The sequence below is a fragment of the Acinonyx jubatus genome, chromosome B3 (assembly GCF_027475565.1).
Source record: "Acinonyx jubatus isolate Ajub_Pintada_27869175 chromosome B3, VMU_Ajub_asm_v1.0, whole genome shotgun sequence".
NCBI classification, from domain to species: Eukaryota; Metazoa; Chordata; class Mammalia; order Carnivora; family Felidae; genus Acinonyx; species Acinonyx jubatus.
The window spans coordinates 129,909,754-129,926,719 of NC_069386.1; the positions used below are offsets into that span (position 1 = coordinate 129,909,754).

The window sequence follows — 16,966 nt, forward strand, 5'->3', positions numbered from 1 at the left end:
AGATGTTACCCAACCCCCATCCCACCCTCTCTAGCCTTCAAAGGCTTGCCTGTCTCTTCCTCCCTGAAACTATCTTGGTTCACTCCTCCTCTGTGCTCTCAAAACACTTTTTTTTTCTCTTATTGGCCATAATATGATTCCATTTATTTGTGAACGTTTTGTTTCATGCTTATTTGTGCCTTTAGGACATTGTTGCGATCTTCATTTTTGTGTTATGAAATGTGCATGCAGTTGGTGCTTGACAGTATTTATTGAATTAAATTGGAGAGAAAAGCTTAGCAGTTGGTGGGTTATCTCTGGACTTTGACTCTCTGATATTGGCCGGTGTTCCTGAACCTGGCTGATATTTTCATTATTCCTAGACTTTCTTTATACATGGCCCCGTTAATTTCCTTTGCACAAGAACCCATGTGGTTATTCCTTTTTGATAGTACTAGAAGTTCTCTCTTGAGGGCGTGGTAATAAAAAAATATGTATGATCCATCCTTCCTTTCTTTGGTTTCCAGGGAAGTTAAATGGCTCTGATTGCTTTTTTGTTTTTTAACTTGTTTATCTTTCCATCACCATTGTTTGAAAAAAATCTGTTTTCTCATTCTTGTTTTGCATGTGTTTTATAGGATTACATTGTAATCCCTTTTAAATCATTTTTGGGAAGAGACATCATATTAGATAAAAATATCCAGACTCTCGTGGATAATTAAGTGTTCACAGAATTCAGTGGCTGAACTTTAGCCGTATGCTTGAGACTTGAATGTTCAGTCGAAGCTGTGTAGAGAGCTATGCCGTTTTTCAGAACTTTGGAGTTCTTTGGTAACATTTTATGAATACTCTTGTAAAAGTTATATGGGGGCTTCTGCCATTTAACACATTCTCTCTAATTTTAGGGCAGTGTTTGGGGGGGGAGGTTGCTTTTAACCCCATTAATCTTATATCTTCCAACAGCTGTTAGGATACAGCTGTTTCATTCACTATGAACGGAAGTAGACTGAGGGAACATATGGTGTACTGTTCCAACTTTCACAAAGTAAAAGCATCGTAAGGTGCCCAAGTAGCTCTTGGCTGGCGAGCAATGAGTAGTTATGAGAAAGCCCGACAGATCGAGGACAGGCTCAAGTATGCTTCCACGATTGAGTTAGTGGTAATAGAACGTTCCCTGGGCTGATATCCGGACGGCTACAGTGAGGCAAGGAACAGATCTCAGATTTGTAGACTAGGACAATCTGTATTGGATACGAAGATAAAAACGGAAAGGAAAATGTTTCTAGAATCACAACATGGCATACCTGTTTCCTTCAAGTAGTAATTACTACTTACATCAAAACTGTTTAAGAATGGCTTTAAAAATGGGCCTTTGTCCCAGAGCAGGTAATATTTTCATAGAAATGCCATCAAGTTCTTCTAATAAAATGGAGACCTTAAGCATTTATTCAGGTCACTTGCCATATGTCCAGCTGATCATAAGCTCTTTGGGTGGTAAACTGGTATGACCTGGCTCACTGGCAGCTGTTAGCCCTGCTGTCCAGACAGACTTTCTACACACCGTTTGAGGGTTGCACGGGCCGTGAACATGGGAAATAGGCAACTTTTTGCTAAACTGTATAAACATAATGCGAATATTAATTTATATGTGTGTTTGACATTACCTTCTTTAGTACACACTTACTCTTCGAGATAGAAATGTAACTTGTCTCTATTCATATCCTCAGTGTGTGAATAAGTGCTAGAGTATTTTTAAGTTGAATGTCTAATTTTTTAAATGACTGTTCTTAGGTTAGGAATGTATCGTGAAGCAGAAAAACAGTTTAAATCAGCCCTGAAGCAGCAGGAAATGGTAGATACATTTCTCTACTTGGCAAAAGTAAGTATTCTTAAACCAGAGTGAAATCTGTCTTCTCAAAATAAAGGTTCAAATTCTGGCCAGTATACACGGAGAGTTGCCAGTTTCTTCAGGAATATTTGGCAAGTTAATGTGCTCAGACATATTTTTCTTTATAGCAAGTGGAAAAGTGAGAACATATGGAGGCTAACGGTCTCAGGAGAAATTGATTGCCATGAAAAATAAGAAAACCCCTTTGAAAGATTGCCCATCAGAGTAGAAGAAGCTGCTGTAGGCTTGTTACTACCCTCATGGGTAACAGGCCCCAGAGAGGCCGTAGTTCCTACAACCTGCCAGACTCCCACCTCAGCACACAGTAGAGAACGGGGACTGTTTTTATGTAGGTCCTTCCTTTCCTGGCTTGGCCATAACAACAAAGATTTCCCCTTTATTGAACACCTATTCAGTACAAGGTATTATATCAGGTCTGTTCCACACAGTTTAATGTAAGCCTCATAGCAACCCTGCAAAGTAGGTTTCACATTTCCATTGTACTTTTATGGCCACAGAGACTTAAAGAAGCTCCAGTAGGGTTTTCAGGGTCACTTGGCTGTTTAGAGCCAGCACTGAAACGCAGGTCTTCCTACTCACTGTCCCCTGCTGCCCCCCACAGCCACAAAAGAGGTGAAGGGCCACTTAGAATTTTCAGTCCTGGGAGAAAAGTTATGTCTCGGCCCCTCACCAGGGCTTCTAGAAACATTTGATGAAGTGGCAGTTAGGACATCATCTTACTGTATCTTGAAGAATTTTTTTAAAATTAAAAAGTGCCGGGGCTCCTGGGTGGCTCAGTTGGTGAAGCGTCTGCCTTCGGCTCAGGTCATGTTCTATCTCATAGATTGTGGGTTCGAGCCCTGTATCTGGCTCTCTTTGCTGTCAGTGCAGAGCCTGCCTCAGATCCTCTGTCCTCCCCTCCCTCTGCCCCTCCCCTGCTCTCTCAAAACAAAACAAAACAGAACAAAAACAAAAAACACTTTAAAATGAAAAAGTGTGGTAAAGGAGGTTGAAAAGAAGAGATATAAAAGGAAGAACTACTTCCTAAATACGGTTTTAAGAATTTGTGTACTAAAAGGACACAATGAAAGTTACATCATATGATCTTACGGTGCCAAATAATCTTGATATATTTACTGTAGTTTTCAGAGATATTTGAAACTAAGTCCACCTTTGGTACATTACATATTAAAATTCTTAAGGAAGCTTCTAAGCATCACAGTAGACTTTTAAACTTTTCTGACACCTTGAAATGAAAACTTAGGTCACGCTATTTGTCATTTTCTTAACTGATAATCACTTGCCGGGTGGTTAAAAAAATGTGCTTTTTAACTATCGTTAAGTACATGGTGTGACATATTTTTCCATAAATTGATTTGCTTAAATCTCTTGTTGCCTTCATGACTGTATAAAAGTAAAATTTTCTTATTTTCTTTAATATATAAAAGAGTAATTGCTAGGTAATAAACATCAATCTGATTTAGGAACAGTATTATTCCTGCAAATATTAGATTGTTAATTTAAAAAATTATCAAACATTTGTATTACTTAGTATATTAAATTATTTATTTTATTTAAAAAAGTTCAGTAGTGTATGAAGTAAATATTGAAAATTTTTCATCCATACCTCTCCTTTTAATCTCATACGTAAGCATTAGACACTATACACAGTTTTCCCATGAAGACCTTCTTCAAAACACAATTTGGAAAGAAACAGAGGATCCAAGATCATGAAGAAAAAATGTCATAATCTTATGTTTCCATCCCTAAAACTATAATTCTCTACTTTAGAAATTTCTATGAAGTGTGTGGTTTAGCCACGCTACTGTTCTAATTGCTAATTAAGTGGAAGCCATCCAGTGATGACTTTCTCAACTCCCTGACGCCATTCTTCACAAGTCTGTTCGTCCTCTATTTCTGGAGACCCCTTTTGAAAACCAGCTTCTCCACAGAGTCTCTGCTGCTGCTCTCTTGCAGACTTTGTTGTTCCTTGGGTCCTTCCTCTTTCTTTGTCTTCAACTTCAGTCTCGAATTTGGTTCCTTAGTGCCCGCTTATAGACATACTTGTATCTGTCCTATCCTAAACAGATTTTCCCTTGTTCCTTTCTTGCTGAGTTACTGCTCAGTCTCTGTGGCAATACAAGCCCACAATGAGCATTTGTTGAAGGGATAAATGAATAAATGCTTCAGATACGACACGTGAAGGTAAAACTGTAACATCACTATTGGAAATTAACTTCTTACTGTAACATGTAGGAGATCATGTGTCACTAAGCAGTAATTATAAACTTGTCGTAACAAATACTGTTATTTTAAGTGCGAGTACTTTTATTGAAATGTATCTTGGTTTTAGGTTTACGTCTCATTGGATCAGCCAGTGACGGCTTTAAATCTTTTCAAACAAGGCTTAGATAAGTTTCCAGGAGAAGTAACCCTACTTTGTGGAATTGCCAGGATCTATGAGGTAAGGCTTATTCAAAAAGTTGGTGTAAAATTGAAGTTAAACGCTACTTAAGAAGCTCATAGGCCCTTGGGGTCCTAGGAAGGAGAACAGTTTATAAAATTATGATCACTGGCCTGTGGTTTACTAACAGAGTCAGAGAGTTTTAGTGTATGTGTTTAGTCAACTAAGTTTTTATTATGAAGTATTTAAAACATACAAAAGACTATATAGTGTGGTAGGAGGTAGGGGTTTAAATGAGTTTCCCCCTATAGATAGCTTTTTGTCCAGCACATCTTTTGATCCTTCTCCAAAGTCTGTAATGTCAAATTATCAACTTTTTTTCTATACATGGGAGGTATGTTTCGGGGGCTGTCTATTCTATTCTATTCTATTGGTCTGTTTGTCTATCCTTGTACCAATATTATACCACCTATGTATTGAAGCCTCAAATACCATTTGGCATAGCTCTGTGTTCATCTTTATCAGGAATGTTTTGTCCATTTTGGACTTTTGCTTATTCTTACAAATTTTGGAATCATGTTGTCAGATTCCATGGAAAGCCCCACTGAGATACCTTCCTGTTGCCTAATTACTGTAGCTTTACAATAATTCCTCTACCAAGTTGGACAACTTCTACCACCTGTTCTTCTTCACAGATGGTTATTTTTGATCCTTTGTTTTTCCATATTGATTTTAGGATTGACTTATTGGGAACCACCAATAATCAAAATAACTCCTGCAGGCATACTGATTGGAATTTCATTGAATATATGAATGATGGGGTGGGTGGGCTGCCTTTCTTCCCACTCTCCATCATGGTATAATTCTCCATTTATTTAGATCTTGTTTTGTGCTTCAGTGAATATTTTGTAATTCTCTCCAGGAAGATGTTATTTTGGTGGTTCCCAAAACCACCCTGAGGTTCAGTGCTTTATTAGAAGGACTCAGGATTCAGCATTCAGTGGCACTCACAGCTAAGACTTATTATACCAAAAGGCTATGAAGCAAACTCAGTAAAAGGAAAAGGCACACAGGTCAAAGTTCAGAGGAAATCAGGCACACAAGTTACTAGGAGTCTTCCACCAGTGGAGTCACACAGGACACATTTAATTCTTCTAGTAACAAGTTGTGACCACATGTATGAAGCATTGTCTATCAGAGACTTGATACTCAATGTTATTACTGGGGGTTGGCCATATGGGCACCTTCTGCCCACCATGTACCAAAATCCCAGACTCCAAGAAATAAAGCAGGTATTCACACACCACATCAGATTTATGCACCACATTGTTTACACAGATAGTTTAGGTGTGTGAGCCCCTCTTATCATTTGAGGGAAGTTTTATATCAATATAAGAAACCCTCCAAGTTCTCAGATGCCAGCCAAGGGCCAACCTTATAAGCAGGCCTTTTTTTTTTTTTTTTTAATTGTTTAATTTACATCCAAGTTAGTTAGCATATGGTGCAACAATGATTTCAGGAGTAGATTCCTTAATGCTCCTTACCCATTTAGACCATCTCCCCTCCCAATCCCTCCAGCAACCCTCTGTTTATTCTCTATATTTAAGAGTCTTTTATGTTTTGTCCCCCTCCCTGTTTTTATATTATTTTTGCTTCCCTTCCCTTATGTTCATCTGTTTGGTATCTTAAAGTCCTCATATGAGTGAAGTCATATGATAGTTGTCTTTCTCTGACTAATTTTGCTTAGCATAATACCCTCTAGTTTCATCCACATAGTTGCAAATGGCAAGATTTCATTCTTTTTGATTACTGAGTAATCCTCCATTGTGTGTGTGTGTGTGTGTGTGTGTGTGTGTGTGTGTGTGTGTGTGTACACCACATTTGGGCTCTTTCCATACTTCGACTATTGTCGATAGTGCTACTGTAAACATTGGGGTGCATGTGCTCCTTTGAAACAGCATACCTGTATCCCTTGGGTAAATACCTAGTTGTGCAGTTGCTGGGTCATAAGGAAGTTCCATTTTTAATTTTTTGAAGAACCTCCATACTGTTTTCCAGAGTGGCTGCACCAGTTTACATTCCCACCAGCAGTGTGAAAGGGTTCCTCTTTCTCTGCATCCTCGCCAACATCTGTTGTTGCCTGAGTTGTTACTGTTAGCCATTTTGACAGGTGTGAAGTGGTATCTCATTGTGGTTTTGATTTGTATTTCTCTGATGATGAATGATGTTGAGCATTTTTTCCATGTGCCTGTTTGCCATCTGGATATCTTCTTTGGAGAAGTGTCTGTTCATGTCTTTTGCCCATTTCTTCACTGGATTATTTGTTTTTTGGGTGTTGAGTTTGATTAAGTTCTTTATAACAAGCAGGCCTTTCTAAGAATAGCAGTTTCAGACCCATTATGCTCTTTCCTGCATAGATCTATTTCTAAGTATAACTGTGGATGGAATCCTTTTGTTGTTGTTGTTGTTATTTTCTATTTGACTATTTCTGGTGAGTAGGAATACATTAATTTTTTAAAGTTGATTTGATATTAGAAAACAGGCGTAATACCTTTTTTAAATTTTAATACCTTACCCATAGATTCTCTTAGATTTTTTAAATAAATAAAATAGTCATCATCTGCAAACACAGTTTCATCTCTTCGCATCAATTATTTTGCCACTTAAAAATTTTTTACTGTTTAGGACTTCCAGTACAATGCTGACAAGAAGCATCTCTGTTCTCTCTTAAATTACTTGAAATGCTGGGACAATATTTTGAAATTATTTTGTTAGGAAAAGAGTGGAAGGTATTAATAGTTGCTGTATCTGAGTAGTAGTATGTGAATCATTTTTATTGTCTTTTTCATACTTTTTGTATTTTCCAGATGTTCTGTCATGAACATGCATTACTTTTAAAATTAAAAACAAATATCCTGGGGCATCTGGATGGCCTAGTCGGTTAAGCGTCTGACTCTTGATTTCGGCTTAGGTCATGATCTCATGGTTCTTGAGATCAAGCCCCACATCAGGTTCTGGGCTGATAGTGTGGAGCCTGCTTGGGATTCTCTTGGCTCTCCTCTCTCTGCCCCTCCCCCACACTCTTTCAAAATAAATAAATGAACATTTAAAAAAATAAAATGAAAAACAATTTTATTAAAAAAATTTTTTTCAATGTTTACTTTTGAGAAGCAGAGCCAAGGGAGGGGCAGAGACAGAGGGAGACACAGCATCCAAAGCAGGCTCCAGGCTCTGAGCTCTCAGCACAGAGTCTGACGCTGAGCTCGAACTCACAAACTGTGCAATCATGACCTGAAGTTGGACACTTTAACCAACTGTCACCCAGGCACCCCACAAATTTTATTTTTAAATTGTCTCAAAATATTGTTTCCCCTTTTGAGATGTAAATTTGATAAACACGTAAGTAGGTGGCTTTGGTGATTCAATAAAAATGAAGTACTGTATTAGTATCTCTGTATCTTTACTTGTGTAACCCTAAGTTGAACATGAACTTTTGACCAAGAAGCTCAAGAAATAAGAGAATCAATTTTTGAGAGCAGTGGTATTCACGCATAGTGGGGACTGCCTCAATACAGTCGGAGCTCTCTGACCTTTAAGATCTGCCTTCTGCATATTTCAGTCCTTCTGTCCTTCTTAGGCAGGAGGTGCTGGCAGAAACAGCTAGACATACTATGGAATCTTTGACGCGTGTTTGCTGGTTGAAAGAATTCCTTCCGAGCCTCTGTTATAGTCACTGTTGCTATGGCTGGGACAGAGAATAGACCCTTTAATTAGCTCCCTTCATCCTTTCCAGCTCTGGGTCCAGCCAGGAGTTGGAGGGCCATATCCTTTCCTAAGTGTACAGGAAAAAGTTTGGGGAGGAAAGTGGAATTGGAGTTGGCACTCGAAGTGGAGAAGAAAGCATCCAAATCGTGGGGACGATCTGTCATCCGCAGGAAGCATGATCAGAGACTATGCGCAAACTTAAAATAGTCAGATGCAGTATTTCCCCTGGAATCTAACAGTTAATTTCCCTGGTGCCAAAGTTTACCATATAAAGACAGATTTCCATTGTATTCTTTTTCTCTTTATGTGACTGCAGATTCAGAGTTAAATAAGTAAAGTTTGTTCCTTAGCACTGCAGCCTACATTACATACACCTTAGGGATTTTTGTATGTACATCAGGCTTTTCTCTGGAGGGATCCTCTTCCATCATGTTCTTTTTATCTCTTTCATTTTGATCCTGTGTCTTTCCAGTGTTTCCTATTTTAAAATGAACGTGTTTATTGTTCATTGCTTATTTTGTACAGAAAACTTGTTTAAAATAATGTATTCTTGCTAAATTTATTTGGCTGTGGTTTTAATTATTCTCAAGGAATTCTGTTTATCCACTTAACAGGCAGGTCTCTAATTTGAACTGTTCTTTGTTAAAGATGTTTGAAATTAGAAATGTTACCCTAGCAAATATTATTCTAGCGGTTTTTGAGGTTTACTGTATTGAAAAACTGACTTTAGGAGAGGTTGAGCAGGATGGCCCACCTTCTGCCTCCTGAATCAGATGCCCTGGAAGGCGGGACTCAGGCATTTGTATGTTTGAGCTCACTGAGTGTTTCTGATGTAGAAACGGAGTTTGAGAACCACTGCAACATTCACCTCAAGTTATTAGCGACTTTATTTTAAATAACTAAAATCTAATTGTAGTTCGTATTTTATAAATTAGTTCCAAAACAACCCCGATAAACGTCACTTAAATGATACCATGGTTATTCATAGACTTGAAGTGACATTTACATATTTGAAAATATTTTTTTAAATCTACATTAATAAGGGGCGCCTGGCTGGCTCAGTCAGTTAAGCATCTGACTTCGGCTCAGGTCATGATGTTACAGTTCCTGAATTCGAACCTGAGTTGGGCTCTGTGCTGACAGGTCAGAGCCTGGAGCCTGCTTAGGATTCAGTGTCTCCCTCTATCTCTGCCCCAACCCCGCTTGCACTCTGTCTCTGTCTCTCAAAAATGAATAAATGTTAAAAAATTTAAAAAAAAATCTACATTAACAAAAGTTATCCTAGAGTTACTGTAATTTAAACAATTCTGATGCAGGAATAGATTAAAGGAGCAAAATAGAGTCTATGTATGTTCATACATATGAAAATTTATAATATTATAAAGATTGCTTATTGAATCAGTTGGATTATCGGATTATTGAAAAAATAGAGCTGGATGAATAATGAATAATGATTATACTAAAAGAATCTATTACTGCCAGACGACTCAAAGATTTAAAACCATGAAAGTTCCAGGGGCACCTGGGTGGCTCAGTCATTTGAGAGTCCAACTCTTGATTTCGGCTCAAGTTATGATCTCATGGTTTGTGAGTCTGAGCCCTGCGTCAGGCTCTGTGCTGATGGTGTGGAGCCTGCTCGGGATTATCTCTCTCTACCTCTCCCCTACTCACGCTCTCTCTCAAAATAAATAAACTTAAAAATAAATAAATAAAATCATGAAAGTTTCAGAACAAAAAGACACAGATGAATTAGTTGTATAGACTTGGAATGGGAAGACCTTTCTAAGCATGATAGAAAACTGAAAGCCATAATAGAAAAGATTAATATTTGAGAACATAAAAGTTAAATTTTCTAGATAGTTAAATAAGTTTTCTATATAGTTAAATATTCTATAAAAACGAAAAGAGAAATAAAACCAACCAAACAAAAAAAAGTGTAAAAATACCCAACAGGGAAAATATTTGTCATACATGAGACAGACAGAAGACTACTTTTTTAAGTTTCCTCAGTCTGTATGTTGCTTAAAAATTGCTGAATTTCAGGTGGTGGCAGATTGGTGGGAGAATTAGACACATATCTGTGCACACACATACACACACAAATGTGCATGCATACAAACTTACAGGTTCGCATTTAGTCAAGATCGTAAGCCCCTATGGAAAGGAGGTATTTTCTTAGAGCAGTTGTGGGTCAAAATCATGGTGTGGCTGTTGCATAGGCCCTCATTTTCCTACTTGCCTGTATAGTGGCTGCTGATGCTTTCCATGCAAATAAAGTCACCCTAGAGATGAGACAACAGCCCATTCCTGCTACATTTTGGCCACACCACCACCTTTCATACTGGGGCTTTGTAACACCCATCTGGGAAGAACTTAAATCATCTGTACTTTTCCTCTGAAGGAAATATTTATAAACACGGGGCCTTCCTGGTTTTGAACTTAAGTCCCATCAGCAGACTGGTCAAATCTGAAAGGAGAAAGCCGAGTCAGTGCCCAGGGATCCCCACAGATCCCTCAGAGCCACATCTCTGCCCTCAGCTCTCTTGTATCCAGGAGGGCAGGGCAGTTTTCCACCCAAGCCCCAGAAAGCACAAGATAGGATAGGAAAACAGGCAGAAGACATGAATTGGCAGTTCACAGGAAAAGAAATATAAATATGTGGTGTACTAAATGCCTCACCTCAGTCATAATTAAAGAAAAAACAACTAAAACAAAAATGAGATGCCTTTTTCCCCTTAATCAGGTTGACAAAGATGGAGAAGTTCCATGGCATGTAGGGTTGTCAAGGTTGTGGAGGAACGAATCCCACACATGAACACTGATGCTGGGAGTGTACATTGTCACAATCCATTTGGAGGCAGTTCACGAGTACTGATGAAATTTCCAGTGTGTATGTTCCTTGGCCCAGAAATTTCACTTGTAGGAATTTTCCTTAAGGCTTTTCATACAAGTTCAGAAAGATATGTACAAGGATGGTTTTAGAGTGTTTTTTTTTTTTTTGGCAAAAAAAAAAAAATTGAAACTAATACTTCATCAAAAAGGGGCTGGTTAAATAAATTGTGGTCTATGTCTTGGTGGAAAACTGTGCAAAAATGAAAAAATAATAGGGTAGAGCCTTTTGTATTGATATGGAAAGAGTCAAGACACTGAGTGAAAACAATGAACCATGTATCAGAATGTGTAGAATGATTCTGTTTGTGGGTAAAAAATGCATGTGTGTATGTGTGCACATATATGAACAGAATTTTTTTTAATTTAATTTTTTTTTTTTAATTTGCATCCCAACTAGTTAGCATGTAGTGCAACACTGATTCAGGAGATTTCCTTAGTGCCCCTTACCGATTTAGCCCATCCCCCCTCCCACAACCCCTCCAGTAATCCTCAGTTTGTTCTCCATATTTATGAGTCTCTTCTGTTTTGTCCCCCTCCCTGTTTTTATATTATTTTTGTCTCCCTTCTCTTATGTTCATCTGTTTTGTCTCTTAAAGTCCTCATATGAGTGAAGTCATATGATTTTTGTGTTTCTCTGATGGACTAATTTCACTTAGCATAATACCCTCCTGTTCCATCCACATAGTTGCAAATGGCAAGATTTCATTCTTTTTGATTACTGAGTAATCCTCCATTGTGTGTGTGTGTGTGTGTGTGTGTGTGTGTGTGTGTGTATACACCAACCACATCTTCTTTATCCATTCATCTGTCGATGGACATTTGGGTTCTTTCCATACTTTGGCTATTGTTGATAGTGCTGCTATAAACATGGGGGTGCGTGTCCCCCTTTGAAACAGCACACCTGTATCCCGTGGATAAATGCCTAGTAGTGCAATTGCTGGGTCATAGGGTAGTTCTGTTTTTAGTTTTTTGAGGAACCTCCATCCTGTTTTCCAGAGTGGCTGCACCAGCTTGCATTCCCACCAACAATGCAAAAGAGATCTTCTTTCTCTGCATCCTCGCCAACATCTGTTGTTGCCTGAATTGTTAATGTTAGCCATTCTGACAGGTGTAAGGTGGCATCTCATTGTGGTTTTGATTTGTATTTCCCTGATGATGAGTGATGTTGAGCATTTTCTCATGTGTCGGTTGGCCATCTGGATGTCTTCTTTGGAGAAGTGTCTGTTGATGTCTTTTGCCCATTTCTTCACTGGATTATTTGTTTTTTGGGTGTTGAGTTTGATAAGTTCTTTATAGATTTTGGATACTAACCCTTTATCTGATATGTCTTTTGCAAATATCTTCTCCCATTCTGTCGGTTGCCTTTTAGTTTTGCTGATTGTTTCCTTCACTGTGCAGAAGCTTTTTAGTTTGATGAGGTCCCAGTAGTTCATTTTTGCTTTTGTTTCCCTTGCCTCTGGAGATGTGTTGAATAAGAAGTTGCTGTGGCCAAGATCAGAGAGGTTTTTGCCTGCTTTCTCCTTGAGGATTTTGATGGCTTCCTGTCTTACATTGAGGTCTTTCATCCATTTTGAGTTTTTGTGTATGGTGTAAGAAAGTGGTCCAGGTTCATTCTTCTGCATGTCGCTGTCCAGTTTTCCCAGCACTACTTGCTAAAGAGACTGTCTTTATTCCATTGGATATTCTTTCCTGCTTTGTCAAAGATTAGTTGGCCATACGTTTGTGGGTCCATTTCTGGGTTCTCTATTCTATTCCATTGATCTGAGTGTCTGTTTTTGTGCCAGTACCATACTGTCTTGACGATGACGGCTTTGTAGTGTAGCTTGAAGTCTGGGATTGTGATGCCTCCTGCTTTGGTTTTCTTTTTCAAGATTGCTTTGGCTATTCAGGGTCTTTTCCGGTTCCATACAAATTTTAGGATTGTTTGTTCTAGTTCTGTGAAGATGCTGGTGTTATTTTGATAGGGATTGCATTGAATATGTAGATTGCTTTGGATAGTATCGACATTTTAACAATATTTGTTCTTCCTATCCAGGAGCATGGAATCTTTTTCCATTTTTTTGTGTGTCTTCAATTTCTTTCATAAGCTTTCTATCATTTTCAGTGTATAGATTTTTCACCTCTGGTTAGATTTATTCCTAGGTATTTTATGTGTTTTTTGTGCAACTGTAAATGGGATCGATTCCTTGATTTCTCTTTCTGTTGCTTCATTGTTGGTGTATAGGAATGCAACCGATTTCTGTGCATTGATTTTATATCCTGCAACTTTGCTGGATTTATGAATCAATTCTAGCAGTTTTTTGGTGGAATCTTTTGGGTTTTCCATATAGAGTATCATGTCGTCTGCGAAGAGTGAAAGTTTGACTTCCTCCTGGCCGATTTGGATGCCTTTTGTTTCTTTGTGTTGTCTGACTGCAGAGGCTAAGATTTCCAATACCATGTTGAATAACAGTGGGGAGAGTGGACATCCCTGTCTTGTTCCTGACCTTAGGGGGAAAACTTTCAGTTTTTCCCAATTGAGGATGATATTAGCATTGGGTCATTCACATATGGCTTTTATGATCTCGAGGTAGTCTCCTTCTACCCCTACTTTCTTGAGGGTTTTTGTCAGGAAAGGATGCTGTATTTTGTCAAATTCTTTCTCTGTGTCTATTAAGAGCATCTTATGGTTCTTGTCCTTTCTTTTATTGATGTGATGAATCATGTTAATTGTTTTGCGGATATTGAACCAGCCCTGCATCCCAGGTATAAATCCCACTTGGTCGTGGTGAATAATTTTTTTAATGTATTGTTGAATCCACTTGGCTAATATCTTGTTGAGGATTTTTGCATCCATGTTCATCAGGGATATTGGTCTATAGTTCTCCTTTTTAGTGGGGTCTCTGTCTGGTTTTGGAATCAAGGTAATGCTGGCTCATAGAAAGAGTTTGGAAGTTTTCCTTCCGTTTCTATTTTTTGGAACATCTTCAAGAGAAAAGGTGTTAACTCTTCCTTAAATGTTTGGTAGAATTCCCCTGGAAAGCCATCTGGCCCTGGAGTCTGTTTTTTTGGGAGATTTTTGATTACTAATTCGATTTCTTACTGGTTATGGGTCTGTTCAAATTTTCTATTTCTTCCTGTTTCAATTTTGGTAGTGTATATGTTTCTAGGAATTTGTCCATTTCTTACAGATTGCCCATTTTATTGGCATATAATTGCTCATAATATTCTCTTGTTGTTGTTTTTATTTCTGCTGTGTTGGTTGTGATCTCTCCCCTTTTATTCTTGGTTTTATTTATTTGGGTCCTTTCCTTTTTCTTTTTGATCAAACTGGCTAATGGTTTATCAATTTTGTTAATTCTTTCAAAGAACCAGCTTCTGGTTTCATTGATCTGTTCTACTGGTTTTTTTGGTTTCGATAGCATTAATTTCTGCTTTAATCTTTATTATTTCCTGTCTTCTGCTGGTGTTGGGTTTTATTTGCTGTTCTTTTTCCAGCTCTTTAAGGCATAAGGTTAGGTTGTGTATCTTTCTTCCTTCTTTAGGAAGGCCTGGATTGCTATATACTTTCCTCTTATGACTGCCTTTACTGCATCCCAGAGGTTTTGGGTTGTGGTGTTATCATTTTCATTGGCTTCCATATACTTTTTAATTTCCTCTTTAACTTCTTGGTTAGCCCATTCATTCTGTAGTAGGATGTTCTTCAGTCTCCAAGTATTTGTTACCTTCCAAATTTTTTCTTGTGGTTGATTTCGAGTTTCATAGTGTTGTGGTCTGCAAATATGCATGGTATGATCTTGATCATTTTGTACTTACTTAGGGCTGATTTGTGTCCCAGTATATGGTCTATTCTGGAGAATGTTCCATGTGCACTGGAGAAGAATGTATATTCTGCTGCTTTAGGATGAAATGTTCTGAATATATCTGTTAAGTCCATCTGGTCCAGTGTGTCATTCAAAGCCATTGTTTCCTTGTTGATTTAAAAAAAAATTTTTTTTAACATTTATTCATTTTTGAGAGTGAGAGAGACAGAGCATGAGCGTGGGGAGGGGCAGAGAGAGAGGGAGACACACAATCCAAAGCAGGCTCCAGGCTCTGAGCTGTCAGCACAGGGCCCGATGCAGAGCTCGAACTCACCGACTGTGAGATCATGACCTGAGCTGAAGTCAGACACTCAACTGACTGAGCCACCCAGGCACCCCTCCTTGTTGATATTTTGATTAGATGATCTGTCCATTGCTGTGAGTGGGGTGTTGAGGTCTCCTACCATTATGGTATTACTATCGATGAGTTTCTTTATGTTTGTGATTGATTTATATATTTGGCTGCTCCCACATATATATATGTGTGCACATATATGAACAGAATTTCTTGAAAAATACTCAAGAAACTATTCACAGAACCTCTGTGACTGGATTTGGGGAGGGGACTTTTACAACTTTTTGCAATGTTTACATTTATTTAGCATAAACACATATTTTACAATAACACATTTGACTACATATGAGACTGCCAAAAAAATTAGTTTCAGTCTAAAACTCCTCAAGATTACATAAATTAATTATGTGCCCATCAATCAAGTGTACAAACACTCCCAAATAATGTTATAGGACTAATTTTAGAGAACTGAAAGTCTTGAAACAATTATCCATTCAGGCTGGAGTCTTTTTGCATTGGACTGAATTGTGTCCCTCCCAAATTACTATGTTGAAGCTCTAACCCCCAGTGTGATGGCAGAGTTGAGGCCTTTTGAGATAATTAGGTTTAGAGGTGGTTGTGAGGGTAGGGCTCTGATGGTAGGATTAATGCCCTTGAATGAAGAGACATCAGAGTGTGCTGGTGCTAGTTCTGTCTCCCTTCCTCTCTGTCATATGAGGACACAGTGAGAAGGTGACCCTCTATAAGCCAGTAAGAGAGTCCTCACTAGATTCCTGCCATACTGGCATCTTGATCTTGGACTTACAGCCTCCATATCTGTGGGAAAATTTCTGTTGATTAAGCCACCTAGTCTATGGTATTTTGTCATAGCAGCCCAAGCAGACTGATACACCAACTTTGGCAGCTGTAACACTGAAGCCCTGTACTGTGGGATGTTGTTACCCCAGAAACCAGAAAAGTCATGTTCATGGGGCCCATGTCTCATGGGGCCATTAAATTCAGTGGTCAGGTTGCTGCCTAGGTGTGGAGATTCTTCTTTGGAAGGATAGCATCTTAATCTGCTCAGGCTGTTGTAACAAAATACCATAAACTGGGTGGCTTAAAGAACATAAATTTATTTCTCACAATTCTGGAGGCTGGAAAGTCTAAGATCAAGGTGCTGGCCAATTCATTTCCTGGGGAGGGCTCTTTTCCTGTTCTATAGACAAACTCCTTCTTTCTATAGACTCCTTCTATAGACAAACATCCTTACATGGTGGGGAGAGAGATCATCTCTTTGATGTCTCTTCTTTAAGGGCTTCAGCCTTATGATCTAAATACCTCCCAAAGACTCTATTCCAAATACTATCACCTTGGAGAATATGAATATGAATTTAGGGGGGACAGAAACATTCAGTCTATAGGAAGAAAGGATTTGGTGTGTGTGCGGGGGTGAGGAGTGAGGTGCTTTCAATGTCATGTGTTCTTTCAAGTCTTACAAGGCTTTTGTTTTACCAAAAAGTAGAAAATACACTTCCAATGAAAGTCTTTATTATTCATGCTTTTCAATGGGTTCTTATATTCCTAAAATATTAAAGGATATTTGGAATAGCTGCACGTAAAAGCAGTGTAAAATACAGGAGAGAATGACCTCACAACTAATGAATATATCAACAGCCTTGTGTTTTGAAAAAAAAAATTTAGTTATTTTTTTAGCTACAAACAATGAATGAAAACGCCTCTTCTCTTAAAGAACTAAATCCTGGCAGGACTTTGAATAAGAATTTCAAATATAAAGTATGGGAACAGATATACATCCAGAATGAGTTTGGATCAACTCAGAAATGTTTTACTGGGGTTTTATGGAACTAATCAATATCACCCCCCTTCATCACTCCAAGTGATAGATACAAGATTCAGAA

General features: G+C 38.3%; 1 protein-coding gene across 6 annotated transcripts in view; it reads left to right on the forward strand.

The window, feature by feature from the left end:
- TTC8 (tetratricopeptide repeat domain 8) overlaps positions 1-16,966 on the forward strand; it is a 58,449-nt gene that overhangs the window by 31,790 nt on the left and 9,693 nt on the right. For 5 of the 6 annotated variants that reach the window (XM_027066382.2, XM_015088363.3, XM_027066383.2 and 2 more), the window contains 2 exons: positions 1,771-1,858; positions 4,221-4,331. The exons of the other annotated variant lie outside the window; for it this stretch is intronic. In XM_027066382.2, the coding sequence (XP_026922183.1) occupies positions 1,771-1,858; positions 4,221-4,331 (199 nt within the window). The remainder of the gene's footprint in view (positions 1-1,770; positions 1,859-4,220; positions 4,332-16,966) is intronic. 6 annotated transcript variants of the gene reach the window in all.